Consider the following 15,009-nt stretch of genomic DNA (forward strand, 5'->3'; position numbering starts at 1 on the left):
CCCACATCCGCCACCAGCAAGTGGGGGCAGAACAGAGAGGAGCCGGCGGCATTGCTTAGGGTAAGGACCGGGCCTGAGAGCCCTGAGGGCAATCAGAGGGAGCTAACGTGAGATAGCAACTTAAACTGTGGGATAGCGAGAGAGAGAGAGAAAATTAACCAGCCGAACACACTGCCAGCCATTCGCAGAACAAAGGGACCGAGCAAGTCCAGAGGAGCTAGCGGGCTGCGGACCGGCCCAGCCCCGCCGGAGGCAGGAGGCACGGGGGAGGGGAAAGGGGCAAACTCGGCCCCAGAGGCGGCATCCCCTGCCGCACCGCAAACAGGCCTCCAGTTTGTAACCAAAGACTTCCTGAGATTCTAGATGGTCGACATCCGCCGGGAGGGTCGCGGCTAAACACAAGGCGCAGGCACCCGACTGGCGCGGGTGGAAACTGAGGCTGGGGCCGCGGAGGGGAGAAGGCGCGCCGCACCCGGGGAGAGTGCGCCCGTCAAGCTCCTGGCTGCCTGAGCTGCTTCGCCGGGGAAGGCACAAAACGCAGGCGCAACCGAGTCCGCGCTTTTGTGGAGTGCCCGAAAACTGGGACCGCACGCAACGCAGGGCCCGCTCCATACAGAGCAGCCGGGAGCCTGAGCAGCATAGACGGGGGAAAGCAGCTCCCCTCCCTCCCCGCAGTGCGACTGAACTAGCGAACCTGAACAAGAGACCACCTCCGCCCGCCTGTGTCAGAGCAGAAATTAGACACTGAAGAGACCAGCAAATAGAAGCCCAATAAACAAAGGGAACCGCTTCAGAAGGGACCGGTGCAACAGATTAAAATCCCTGTAGATAACACTGACTACACCAGAAGGGGCCTATAGATATCGAGAAGTGTAAGCTGGAACGAGGAGCTATCTGAAACTGAGCCGAACCCACACTGACCGCAACAGCTCCAGAGAAACTCCTAGACATATTTTTACCTTTTTTGTAAATTAAAAAAATTTTTCTTTTCCCTTTCTTTTCTTTTTTATTTTTTCTCTTTTATTTTCTTTTAAAATTCCCTATTACTCCCCCATTACTCCTTAACTTTCATTTGCATATATTTTTAAGATTTTTTTTAATTAGGAAAAAATTTTTTTCTTTTTTTTTTTTCTTTTTTTCTTATTTTCTTTCAAAGTCCTCTATTACTCCTCTACTACTCCTTAATTGTCATTTTCATTTCACTATATCCTTGAGAAAAAAAAAGAGAAGCCCTATTTTTAAACCAAACTTCATATATATCTCTAAAGTTTTTTGTGTTTTTGTTTTTGTTTTCAATATTGTATTTTTAGGAGTCTAACCTCTACTCTAGATTTTTAATCTTTGTTTTTCAGTATGTGATATAAATTTTGGACATATAAGAATCCAATATTCAGTTCCCATTTTTATTCAGGAGTGTGTTGATTACTGTCTCCCACTTTTGACTCTCTGTTTTCTACCTCAGAACACCTCTATTTCTTCCTTTCCCCTTCTCTTCCCAATCCAATTCTGTGAATCTTTGTGGGTGTCTGGGCCACGGAGAACACTCTGGGAACAGAGAACTGCGTAGATCTGTCTCTCTCCTCTTGAGTCCCCCTTTTTCTCCTCCTGCCCATCTGTATGTCCTTCCTCCCTCTCCTCTTCTTCATGTAACTCTGTGAACCTCTCTGGGTGTCCCTCACGGTGGAGAATCTTTTCGCCATTAACCTAGAAGTTTTATTATCAGTTCTGTATAGTTGGAGAAGTCTTGAGACTACAGGAAGAATAAAACTGAAATCCAGAGGCAGGAGACTTAAGCCCAAAACCTGAGAACACCAGAAAACTCCTGACTACACAGAACATTAAGTAATAAGAGACCATCCAAAAGCCTCCATACCTACACTGAAACCAACCACAACCCAAGAGCCAGTAAGTTTCAGAGCAAAACATACCACGCAAATTCTCCAGCAACGCAGGAACATAGCCCTGAACATCAACATACAGGCTGCCCAAAGTCACACCTAACACATAGACCCATCTCAAAACTCATTACTGGACACTCCAATGCACTCCAGAGAGAAGAAATCCAGTTCCACGCACCAGAACACCGACGCAAGCTTCCCTAACCAGGAAACCTTGACAAGTCAGCCGTCCAACCCCACCCACTGGGTGAAACCTCCACAATAAAAAGGAACCACAGACCTCCAGAATACAGAAAGTCCACTCCAGACACAGCAATCTAAACAAGATGAAAAGGCAGAGAAATACCCAACAGGTAAAGGAACATGAAAAATGCCCACCAAGTCAAACAAAAGAGGAGGAAATAGGGAATCTACCTGAAAAAGAATTTAGAATAATGATAATAAAAATGATCCAAAATCTTGAAAACAAAATGGAGTTACAGCTAAATAGCCTGGAGACAAAGATTGAGAAGATGCAAGAAATGTTTAGTAAAGACCTAGAAGAAATAAGAAAGAGTCAATTAAAAATGAATAATGCAATAAATGAGATCAAAAACACTCTGGAGGGAACCAAGAGTAGAATAACGGAGACAGAAGATAGGATAAGTGAGGTAGAAGATAAAATGGTAGAAATAAATGAAGCAGAGAGGAAAAAAAAAAGAATCAAAAGAAATGAGGACAACCTCAGGGACCTCTGGGACAATGTGAAACGCCCCAACATTCGAATCATAGGAGTCCCAGAAGAAGAAGACAAAAAGAAAGGCCATGAGAAAATACTCGAGGAGATAATAGCTGAAAACTTCCCTAAAATGGGGAAGGAAATAGCCACCCAAGTCCAAGAAGCCCAGAGAGTCCCAAACAGGATAAACCCAAGGCGAAAAACCCCAAGACACATAGTAATCAAATTAACAAAGATCAAACACAAAGAACAAATATTAAAAGCAGCAAGGGATAAACAACAAATAACACACAAAGGATTCCCATAAGGATAACAGCTGATCTATCAATAGAAACCCTCCAGGCCAGAAGGGAATGGCAGGACATACTCAAAGTAATTAAAGAGGATAACCTACAACCTAGATTATTGTACCCAGCAAGGATCTCATTCAGATATGAAGGAGAATTCAAAAGCTTTACAGACAAGCAAAAGCTGAGAGAATTCAGCACCATCAAACCAGCTCTTCAACAAATGCTAAAGGATCTTCTCTAGACAGGAAATGCAGAAAGGTTGTATAAACATGAACCCAAAACAACAACAAAGTAAATGGCAATGGAACCATACCTATCAATAATTACCTTAAATGTAAATGGGTTGAATGCCCCAACCAAAAGACAAAGACTGGCTGAATGGATACAAAAACAAGACCCCTATATATGCTGTCTACAAGAGACCCACCTCAAAACAAGAGACACATACAGACTAAAAGTGAAGGGCTGGAAAAAAGTATTTCACACAAATGGAGAACAAAAGAAAGCAGGAGTCACAATACTCATATCAGATAAAACAGACTTTCAAATAAAGGCTGTGAAAAGAGACAAAGAAGGACACTACATAATGATGAAAGGATCAATCCAAGAAGAAGATATAACTATTATAAATATATATGTACCCAACATAGGAGCACCGCAATATGTAAGGCAAATGCTAACAAGTATGAAAGAGGAAATTAATAGTAACACAATAATAGTGGGAGACTTTAATACCCCCCTCACAACTATGGATAGATCAACTAAACAGAAAATTAACAAGGAAACACAAACTTTATATGACACAATGGACCAGCTAGACCTAACTGATATCTATAGGACATTTCACCCCAAAACAATCAACTTCACCTTTTTCTCAAGTGCACACGGAACCTTCTCCAGAATAGATCACATCCTGGGCCATAAATCTGGTCTTGGAAAATTCAAAAAAATTGAAATCATTCCAGTCATCTTTTCTGACCACAGTGCAGTAAGATTAGATCTCAATTACAGGAAAAAAATTGTTAAAAATTCTAACATATGGAGGCTAAATAACACGCTTCTGAATAACCAACAAATGATAGAAGAAATCAAAAAAGAAATCAAAATATGCATAGAAATGAATGAAAATGAAAACACAACAACCCAAAACCTATGGAACACTGTAAAAGCAGTGCTAAGGGGAAGGTTCATAGCATTACAGGCTTACCTCAAGAAACAAGAAAAAAGTCAAATAAATAACCTAACTCTACACCTAAAGCAACTAGAGAAGGAAGAAATGAAGAACCCCAGGATTAGTAGAAGGAAAGAAATCTTAAAAATTAGGGCAGAAATAAATGCAAAAGAAACTAAAGAGACCATAGCAAAAATCAACAAAGCTAAAAGCTGGTATTTTGAAAAAATAAACAAAATTGACAAACCATTAGCAAGACTCATTAAGAAACAAAGAGAGAAGAACCAAATTAACAAAATTAGAAATGAAAATGGAGAGATCACAACAGACAACACTGAAATACAAAGGATCATAAGAGACTACTACCAGCAGCTCTATGCCAATAAAATGGACAACTTGGAAGAACTGGACAAATTCTTAGAAAAGTATAACTTTCCAAAACTGAACCAGGAAGAAATAGAAGATCTTAACAGACCCATCACAAGCAAGGAAATCGAAACTGTAATCAGAAATCTTCCAGCAAACAAAAGACCAGGACCAGATGGCTTCACAGCTGACTTCTACCAAAAATTTAGAGAAGAGCTAACACCTATCTTACTCAAACTCTTCCAGAAAATTGCAGAGGAAGGTAAGCTTCCAAACTCATTCTATGAGGCCACCATCACCCTAATTCCAAAACCAGACAAAGATGCCACAAAAAAGAAAACTATAGGCCAATATCACTGATGAACATAAATGCAAAAATCCTTAACAAAATTCTAGCAAACAGAATCCAACAACATATTTAAAATATCATACATCATGACCAAGTGGGCTTTATCCCAGGAATGCAAGGACTCTTTAATATCCGCAAATCAATCAATGTAATACACCACATTAACAAATCGAAAGATAAAAACCATATGATTATCTCAATAGATGCAGAGAAAGCCTTTGACAAAATTCAACACCCATTTATGATTAAAACTCTCCAGAAAGCAGGAATAGAAGGAACATACCTCAACATAATAAAAGCTATATATGACAAACCCACAGCAAGCATCACCCTCAATGGTGAAAAACTGAAAGCATTTCCCCTAAAATCAAGAACAAGACAAGGGTGCCCACTCTCACCACTACTATTCAACATAGTTTTGGAAGTTTTGGCCACAGCAATCAGAGCAGAAAAAGAAGTAAAAGGAATCCAGATAGGAAAAGAAGAAGTGAAACTCTCACTGTTTGCAGATGACATGATCCTCTACATAGAAAACCCTAAAGACTCTACCAGAAAATTACTAGAGCTAATCAACGAATATAGTAAAGTCGCAGGATATAAAATTAACACACAGAAATCCCTTGCATTCCTATACACTAACAATGAGAAAACAGAAAGAGAAATTAAGGAAACAATATCATTCACCACTGCAACAAAAAGAATAAAATACTTAGGAGTATATCTACCTAAAGAAACAAAAGACCTATACATAGAAAACTATACAACACTGATGAAAGAAATCAAAGAAGACACAAATAGATGGAGAAACATACCGTGTTCATGGATTGGAAGAATCAATATTGTCAAAATGGCTATACTACCCCAAAGCAATCTATAGATTCAATGCAATCCTTATCAAGCTACCAATGGTATTTTTCACAGAACTAGAACAAATAATTTCACAATTTGTATGGAAATACAAAAAACCTTGAATAGCCACAGTAATCTTGAGAAAGAAGAATGGAACTGGAGGAATCAACCTGCCTGACTTCAGACTATACTACAAAGCCACAGTCATCAAGACAGTATGGCACTGGCACAAAGACAGAAATATAGATCAATGGAACAGAATAGAAAGCCCAGAGATAAATCCACGAACCTATGGACACCTTATCTTCGACAAAGGAGGCAAGAATATACAATGGAAAAAAGACAACCTCTTTAAGAAGTGGTGCTGAGAAAACTGGTCAACCACTTGTAAAAGAATGAAACTAGAACACCTTCTAACACCATACACAAAAATAAACTCAAAATGGATTAAAGATCTAAATGTAAGACCAGAAACTATAAAACTCCTAGAGGAGAACATAGGCAAAAACACTCTCTGACATAAATCACAGCAGGATCCTCTATGACCCATCTCCCAGAATATTGGAAATAAAAGCAAAAATAAACAAATGGGACCTAATGAAACTTAAAAGCTTTTGCACAGCAAAGGAAACTATAAGCAAGGTGAAAAGACAGCTCTCAGATTGGGAGAAAATAACAGCAAACGAAGCAACAGACAAAGGATTAATCTCAAAAATATACAAGCAACTCCTGCAGCTCAATTCCAGAAAAATAAAAGACCCAATCAAAAAATGGGCCAAAGAAATAAACAGACATTTCTCCAAAGAAGACATACAGATGGCTAACAAACACATGAAAAGATGCTCAACATCACTCATTATCAGAGAAATGCAAATCAAAACCACAATGAGGTACCATTACACGCCAGTCAGGATGGCTGCTATCCAAAAGTCTACAAGCAATAAATGCTGGAGAGGGTGTGGAGAAAAGGGAACCCTCTTACACTGTTGGTGGGAATGCAAACTAGTACAGCCACTATGGAGAACAGTGTGGAGATTTCTTAAAAAACTGGAAATAGAACTGCCATATGACCCAGCAATCCCACTTCTGGGCATACACACGGAGGAAACCAGATCTGAAAGAGACACGTGCACCCCAATGTTCATCGCAGCACTGTTTTTAATAGCCAGGACATGGAAGCAACCTAGATGCCCATCAGCATACGGATAAGGAAGCTGTGGTACATATACACCATGGAATATTACTCAGCCATTAAAAAGAATTCATTTGAATCAGTTCTAATGAGATGGATGAAACTGGAGCCCATTATACAGAGTGAAGTAAGCCAGAAAGATAAAGAACATTACAGTATACTAACACATATATATGGAATTTAAAAAGATGGTAACGATAACCCTATATGCAAAACAGAAAAAGAGACACAGATGTACAGAACAGACTTTTGGACTCTGTGGAAGAAGGCAAGGGTGAGATGTTTCGAGAGAACAGCATTGAAACATGTATATTATCTATGGTGAAACAGATCACCAGCCCAGGTTGGATGCATGAGACAAGTGCTTGGGCTTGGTGCACTGGGAAGACCCAGAAGGATCGGGTGGAGAGGGAGGTGGGAGGGGGGATCGGGATGGGGAATACATGTAAATTCATGGCTGATTCATGTCAATGTATGACAAAACCCACTACAATATTGTACAGTAATTAGCCTCCAACTAATAAAAATAAATGGAAAAAATAAGACAGAAAGGAGCAAAAAAGGATGGGAAGCACTAGGGCCTGGATTATGGTGGGCATTTGTTCCTAACATACTAAGAGGGTTGGCCTTTACCCTGGAATGAGTAGGACAAGCAAGATGAATGGCATGGTCACGGGTGAAGATGAGTCATTCTGCATTTGGTGTGAAGCATGTACTGTGACAAGAGGCAAGAAGACAAGAGAGATGCTAGAGGCTGGGAAACCATCAGAGTTACCTGTGAGAGAAGTGATGGGAGAATGGAGAAAGCAGGTCGCCATGGAAGTCAGGGAATATGCTTTGGGAAGAAGTGGTGGTCCACTCTGGTTGGGTGCATCAGAAGAATCTGCCACCCACCAAACTGTGGTGAAAGTGGGTCAATAAGAAGAGCCATGATGGTGTGGATGAGGCAGAAACCAGGCTGCACTGGGTTGACAAGTGCTAGGAAGCCGAGCCAACAAAGGTAGGTTACCCTTTCAGAAATCTGGCTTTGGAGGGACCAGAAGTGGCGGAAGTGAGAAAAGGTTGCAGTGTCAAATGAAGATGATTAAAATGCGAAGCTTCAGCCGTCTTCACAAACTGAGGGGAACGATCAAGGTCCAAGAGAGGAGGGGTGGTCAAGGCCACTGGTGAAGGACACAGGTGAAAGCTCAGTCAGGACAGTGGGAAGACCGTCACCTCTCGACAACCAGAGGAGAGAAGTGAAGGATGGGCATAGACAGACATATATTTGGAGATGCAGGGACCTGTAGTCTCAGGCCCAGTGGCCTGTGGGTTTCTTAATGAGGGTAGGAAGCCAGGGTATCAGCTGAGAGAAAGAAGATGACATGGCAAGAGAAGGCAACGACTTCAGCTGAGGCTGGCTGGCCACCTCAAGCACATTACACACAGGAGTCAGGACTGGGGGAGACTTAAAATACATGACCTTGGAACTTCCTCACAATGTGCTATTTCCATGGGTCAGAAATAGTGTTCACTTGCTTTTCCTCAGTTTTCAAAACAAAGCCTGGCATATAGCAGGCACTCAAGAAATGTGTTGAATGAATGAATGAATACTTAAATGAGCCTTTCACCCAAATACTTGAGGTTGTGAATACCAACTTTGATATAGACTCATTTTATCATTTTTAAGAGATCACAGGTACTTCCCAGGGCCTTGAAAATTCACATGACTCTAGTTGTCTCCCTTCACCTGAGAAAGAAACATGGACGAGTCAAGCCACATAACTGAGGCTTCAAAGTGGGCATTTTCACCATGACATTTCCCCTGGGCTGAATTAGAGCAAAATATCAAGAAACTGGCCAAATCTCTGTCTTGTTGCATTCTATAGTAACCTTTTCTGAACTGAGCAAGTCTATTCAGTGGAATTTTCATTTAGATTCTACCACAGTAAGTGGAATGTTGCCTTAACCTTTTCTGATACCTCAAGCCCCCTTCCCTCCTATTGGTCTTGGGGACATTTACCACTGATGGAAGTGAAAAGAAGGGGGGAAAAAAACCCAAGACTCTTTTAAAAAGTAAGCTTAACTGGAAGCGTGGTAGAATTAGATGACAAAAATATAGCACAGGCAGTCAGGTTGCTGCTAACCCAGGTCCCTGTTGACCCTTCCCCATGCATTACCTGGGTGGAAGACTCTGGTTCTCCCATTAGTGACTCCAGAAGAGCTCGTCTCCATTTTTACTGACCTTCTGCCTGGTGGAAGTGAGGAATGCCTGACCACGGGCAGGCGGCGTGACCCTGGGCGGCTTGCCACACTTCGCCGTTGGTGGATTTGCAAACGCTTTTCAGCCCCATGAATAGATAAACTTAAACCTGGAATGAGAAATAGCACCATGATATCAAAGAAGTCGGTTCAGAATAGCTAAAACACCAAATTATTTTCTGGCATAAAATCCAGAAAGCATTCAGTAACTGTTTCACATTCTTAAGGGATGGTAGTAATACTAAAATTATGGTAGTGACTGATTTTCACATTACATAAATAACTGAATGTTGTTTCAGTCAAAAATGGACATCGTCAGTTATTGTGACAAGAGTTTTATACACAGATCCAATAAAGTTAAATATTAGAATTATTCCCGAGTCCTAAAAAACATGCATATAATTGGCATGCTGTTGTCAGGGGCAATGAGGATTAGAAATTGTTGTGATATCCGGAATTTCAATAAAAATCAAAGAATTTTTTCAAAGCATTCATGTATAAGTCAGAATACAGACTGAACTCAGATTTATACCTCTGATAACCTTAGAATGATATACATATTTAGAGCTATTTTATCTGGGAAATTTTCAGACACACTAAAAGTCAAAGGAATAGTATGATGGACCCCATGCACATACCATCCAGTTTCAACAAATAAAGATCTTTCCAAAAGGCTGAGAAAACTTTCCAATCTTCACCTATTTCACTCCCTTTGTTGTTGGTTTGCTTTTTAGGTGCCAGAGTAGTTTGAAGCAAATCCCAGACTTCATGTCAATTTCATCAAGAATAATACTGGATTACATTAATTTACATCAATTATATTGATATGGATTATGTCTGCTGATACATATAAACTATATTTTAAAATCCTGAGCAATCTGGGATATAACAGAGGTATGCAGAGTTATTTTTAAATTTCTCCAAGGAGGAGAGGAGGATATAACCTGGGCCAATTTGTAAATTCTAATGAATTTTAAGAAAGGATGACTCAAATCAGAATGAGGTTTAGTCAGCCAAGGGAAAAACAATAACAATGTGGAAAAAAAAATTGCACAAAACATGTAAGGGAGACAAACCTGGGCAGTGCCCGTCCAGGCAACAGCCCCAAAGTTCAAGATTTCCAAACGCACAGGCAGACAGCACCGACACACACATTTTCTCTCCTTTATCCACTTCACTGCCCTCACTTTGACAATGCTCACAGACAAACTTCAGATTAGGATTTGGCTTCCAGGGCAGGGAGACAGCCATCACACGAGTGTTCCCATCTCCCCGGAAGACAGGGTCCCCAGTGCAGATTAACAGCTGGTATTCTGGGTGTCCATTCATCTACCTCCTCACGAACAGGATACTCTGCCCCATGAACTGTAACTCAGCCTGCAGTGCTGGGAGGCTGAACCTTGCCGTTGGGAGATTCACCCTGGTAAAGCCTGCCATGCAGGGTGGCCCCTCGGGAGACAGCCTGGCAGCCTTCCCCTCCCACTGCATGCCCTGCTCTGATGCGCAGCTGCCTGGGCAAGTGTGAGCCTTCCTCTGAGCAGGACTATCACCACAGCAGAAGCCTGGCATCCTTCCTCCCTGCCAGGCTCCCTCCCACCGTGATATGTTCCACATTTCCAAAGAGGTGCAAGACAAATGTCTGCAGACCCATAAAGACTCCAGAAGAGAGACTCCCCTGGTGGTCCAGTGGCTAAGACTCTGCGCTCCCAGTGCAGGGGCCCCAGGTTCCACCCCTGGTTGAGGGAGTAGATCAGCATGAAGCAACTAAAAGATTCTGCACACCATAATGAAGACTCAAGATCCCACATGCCACAACTAAGAACCAGAGCAGCCAAATAAATACATTTGTTAAAATAAATATTAAAAAAAGACTCCAGAAGAACACAGATAGATTTTCAGGTGACAGATGAAGGGGCTGGGAGAGATGCTTTAAGTCAACACCAGACAGTACACAACAGTCTCAGTCTGCAATAGATGGCTCTCCCAAGACCATATTTTCTTGTCCCTTTTCCAAAGATTATTGGGCTGAAGAAACCAGAATGGTGAGTCAGCATGGCACTTTTAGCTTTTACCTAACAACCCCTCAAGGAAACACAAAATGACAGAAATGCAAAGAAAAATTACACAGTGGAAATAAACAGCACAGGTACTTGAAACTGTTAAATTCCTGATTTAAAAATCTAATAATGCAGATGATGGGGAAAAGGTCAAAAATAAAGAATTCACTAGTACTACCAGGAAAAAGTGGATATGAGGAAGATGGGTATTTTATAGAGTAACTGGGTCAAAACCCTTGATATCTGAGCAAAGCCATTTGGGTCCTCCATGAATTAGGAATTCTCAGAGGTACAGACAAAGAGACTGGCCCATCAGAGCTCTCCTCATGTGGTGGCTAAGTCAATGAAGGAGAGATGTGTAAACCAACAGTCCACAGGACAGCAAATATACTCCAGGCTTACAGAAGGCTGACATTTACAGGAGACTCAGCAGTCACATGGAGAAGGGATGGCAACCCACTACAGAATTCTTACCTGGAGAATCCCATGGACAGAGGAGCCTGGGGGGCTACAGTCCATGGGGTTGCAAAGAGGCGGACACGACTTAGCGACTCACACACACACTCACACACACACACAAACACACAGCAATTACATCTTCAGAAAGGAACTATCAGCAAATAAAGTGCATCATGCATCTTGTTCTTAACTTCTTCGGAAGAAAAGGTTGACACTGATTATCTATTAAACAAGCTCAATATTGATCATTATCCCAATAAGGCCTCATCACAACCCTAAAAGACAGTATGCATTTCTACATTTGAAACTTGAGGCCCAAGAGGTGAAGCTACTCCCTAAGGCCACACAACAAGTGAGCAACGAATTTGAACTCTGATCTTTTCCACTTTAGCATGTAGCCTGATGAATGAGATATCAATCCTAGGGTGAATTGTATGAAGTCAGTAGTGATTCTGAATAATTTAATGAGGCAGGGTTGGAAGGGAGTGTGTGCTGACACTCCTTTAGACCCAAACTCTTATGAAACCATCTGCTCCCCCATTTTCCACCCATCTGAACTGCCTCCCTGGTTGCTGACCAGTTACCAAACACCTTCGTCAGTAAGAAACTGCCTCTTCCTCCCGAAGCCCTTCCAACTCCTCTGACCCAAGCCTACACTCCAATCTCTTTAAACTTGCCATTAGTTTTGATCACACCATGGCCTTGTACTGTCAGTCACCTGCTGGCCGGCAGATGACCCATTTCTTCCACCAGCTCCAGAGTCTCTAAGGACAACGATCACACAGTGTACTTCTGACTCTCCTCAGTTCCCGAGTACCTTCCATGCAGAGAAGGAGGTGACAATTCCCCTTCTTCAGCTCCTTCTCTGCACATTGGGTCCTGCATGGTGCAAAGACTCCATAGGCACAGACATAGCACAGAGTCAAGAGCTGGTCAAGAAAATGACATGCTCACCCATGTAACCCATTTTTAATGTAGTGCTTCTGCTTTCATCACACCCTCATCCTCTTCCCTAGACAACTTCAGGCCTGAGGCTTGGCTGCTTCCAACGTCAGCATCACGTCCTCTCTCACTCAGCTGAAAAGATGGAGCCCAGGGGATATCAAATCTCTCTTCTTCCCTCCCTTCTACCCCAAAATATCACTTAAACATGACTTTTCCTCTTGAGACCTACCATCTATCTTACTTGAAAAAGATCTTAAGTCAGAACCTTGAGAAACACAAGCCTTTAAGGATGACAAGTATATGGTGTGTGGTTAAAATGTGGGTGCTGGACTATTTACAATAGCTAAAACATGGAATGGGTCATCATGTGAAATGATGGGCTGGATGAAGCACAAGCTGGAATCAAGATTGCTGGGAGAAATAGCAATAACCTCAGATACACAGATGACACCACTCTTATCACAGAAAAGTTAAAAACTAAACAACATCTTGATGAAAGTGAAAGAGGAGAGTGAAAAAGTTGGTTAAAACTCAATATTCAGAAAACTAAGATCATGGCATCTGGTCCCATCACTTCATGGCAAATAGATGGGGAAACAGTGGCAGACTTTATTTTTTGGGTGCTCCAAAATCACTGCAGATGGTGACTGCAGCCATGAAATTAAAAGACGCTTACTCCTTGGAAGGAAAGTTATGACCAACCTAGACAGCATATTAAAAAGCAGAGACATTACTTTTCCATCAAAAGTCCATCTCGTCAAGGCTATAGTTTTTCCAGTAGTCATGTTTGGATGTGAGAGTTGGACTATAAAGAAAGCTGAGCGCCCAAGAATGGATGCTTTTGAACTGTGATGTTAGAGAAGACTCTTTGAGAGTCCCTTGGACTGCAAGAACCAGTCCAACCAGTCCATCCTAAAGGAGATCAGTCCTGGGTGTTCACTGGAAAGACTGATGTTGAAGCTGAAACTCCAATACTTTAACCACCTGATGTGAAAAGCTGATTCATTTGAAAAGACCCTGAGGCTGGGAAAGATTGAGGGCAGGAGGAGAAGGGGACAACAGAGGATGAGATGGTTGGATGGCATCACTGACTCAATGGACATGAGTTTGAATAGGCTCTGGGAGTTGGTGATGAGCAGGGAGGCCTGGCATGCTGTGATCCATGGGGTTGCAAAGAGTCGGACAGGACTAAGTGACCGAACTGAACTGAACTGAACTCCTAACTCTAAGCTCTCTTTCCCTTCCTGTTCCCAAAGGTGGGGGTTCTCACTTCCTGGGGCTACTGTAGCAAATTACAGTAACTGTGGTGGGTTGAAACAACAGAAATTTATCTTACAGTCCTATAGGCTAAAAGCCTGAAATCAAGGTGTTTCTCAGAGCTGTGAGGAGAAATCTGTTCCTTGCCTCTTTCAGCACCTCACGGATGCCAGCTGTCCTTGGTGTTTTCTGCCTTGTGAGCACATCACTGCGATCTCTGTCTTTACTGTCATATCACCTCCTCCTCTGTGCTTGTGTCTATCTCCCTCCTCCGCTCATCCTTTTAAGAATGCATGTGATGGCACTTTGGGCCCACTTGGAAAATACAGGCTAATCTCTTCATCTCAAGATCCTTACCAGCGAACTCATCAGCAAACAAGATCCCATCTGTAAAGTCTTTCCAACTGCCACATTCACCAGTTCTGGGGATTAGCACATGGCTGTATACTTGGGAGCCATCATCACAGCGAGCATTTCCCAAGCTTCTGATGTGGATCTTCTCTCTCTCTCCATCTTCTCACACACACCGTGTCTCCAGCTGTCACTTATGTGTGATTATCTTCCAAGTGATTCTTGCTATGCTCTGTCTCCTAAATTTCAAGCCCATCTTTCCCACCATTCTTGAGTCTGCCCTTGGGAAATTCAACAGGTCTGTCCACAGAACACAGGAAGTGTTTAATGTCTTGATAAAGCAAAGCTTAGATTTCTTCTAAGTTCCTTGTATATTTTGTTTTCAAAAATTCTAACTGAAACGTAAGTATTTTGCTCAATAAAATACAATTCTTCAGTGCTCTTTGCTTCTGGCTTACTCCCAAACTGCACTAGCTCTGGCCGCGTTGTGTGATAGAAGGGTGCCTATGTAGAAGCGATTTGCTTTCATCTAAATGTCATCCCTGTGATTCAGAGGCGCTCTATGCCACGGGAACATCTGGAGCCCTGTCAATGTTTTACAACTTGCAGCAACAGTGCCAATGTGCTGCATCACTCTCCTTGTCATTTCTTAGATCAACTATGTTTCAAGACACTGAAAAACCATGTTTTGAATATCACCATAAGCTAAATATGACTCACCTATTCCTAATTAAAAAACAATCCGTGAAAAGGGATATCTATTTCTAGCTTTCTCTTTTTCTCAGATTTAACTACGAAGGTAGAGAACAAATCCATCTCCAGAGGCCTGAGGACAGGACTTGCTGCTGTCCAGCCTTCCTCCATCA

General features: G+C 42.0%; 1 protein-coding gene across 1 annotated transcript in view; it reads right to left on the reverse strand.

The window, feature by feature from the left end:
• ANO4 (anoctamin 4) overlaps positions 1 to 15,009 on the reverse strand; it is a 418,375-nt gene that overhangs the window by 209,631 nt on the left and 193,735 nt on the right. The window contains exon 4 of the mRNA XM_061124170.1: positions 8,993 to 9,184. Coding sequence (XP_060980153.1) covers positions 8,993 to 9,184 — 192 coding nt within the window. The remainder of the gene's footprint in view (positions 1 to 8,992; positions 9,185 to 15,009) is intronic.

The sequence above is a fragment of the Dama dama genome, chromosome 22 (genome assembly GCF_033118175.1).
Source record: "Dama dama isolate Ldn47 chromosome 22, ASM3311817v1, whole genome shotgun sequence".
NCBI lineage: Eukaryota > Metazoa > Chordata > Mammalia > Artiodactyla > Cervidae > Dama > Dama dama.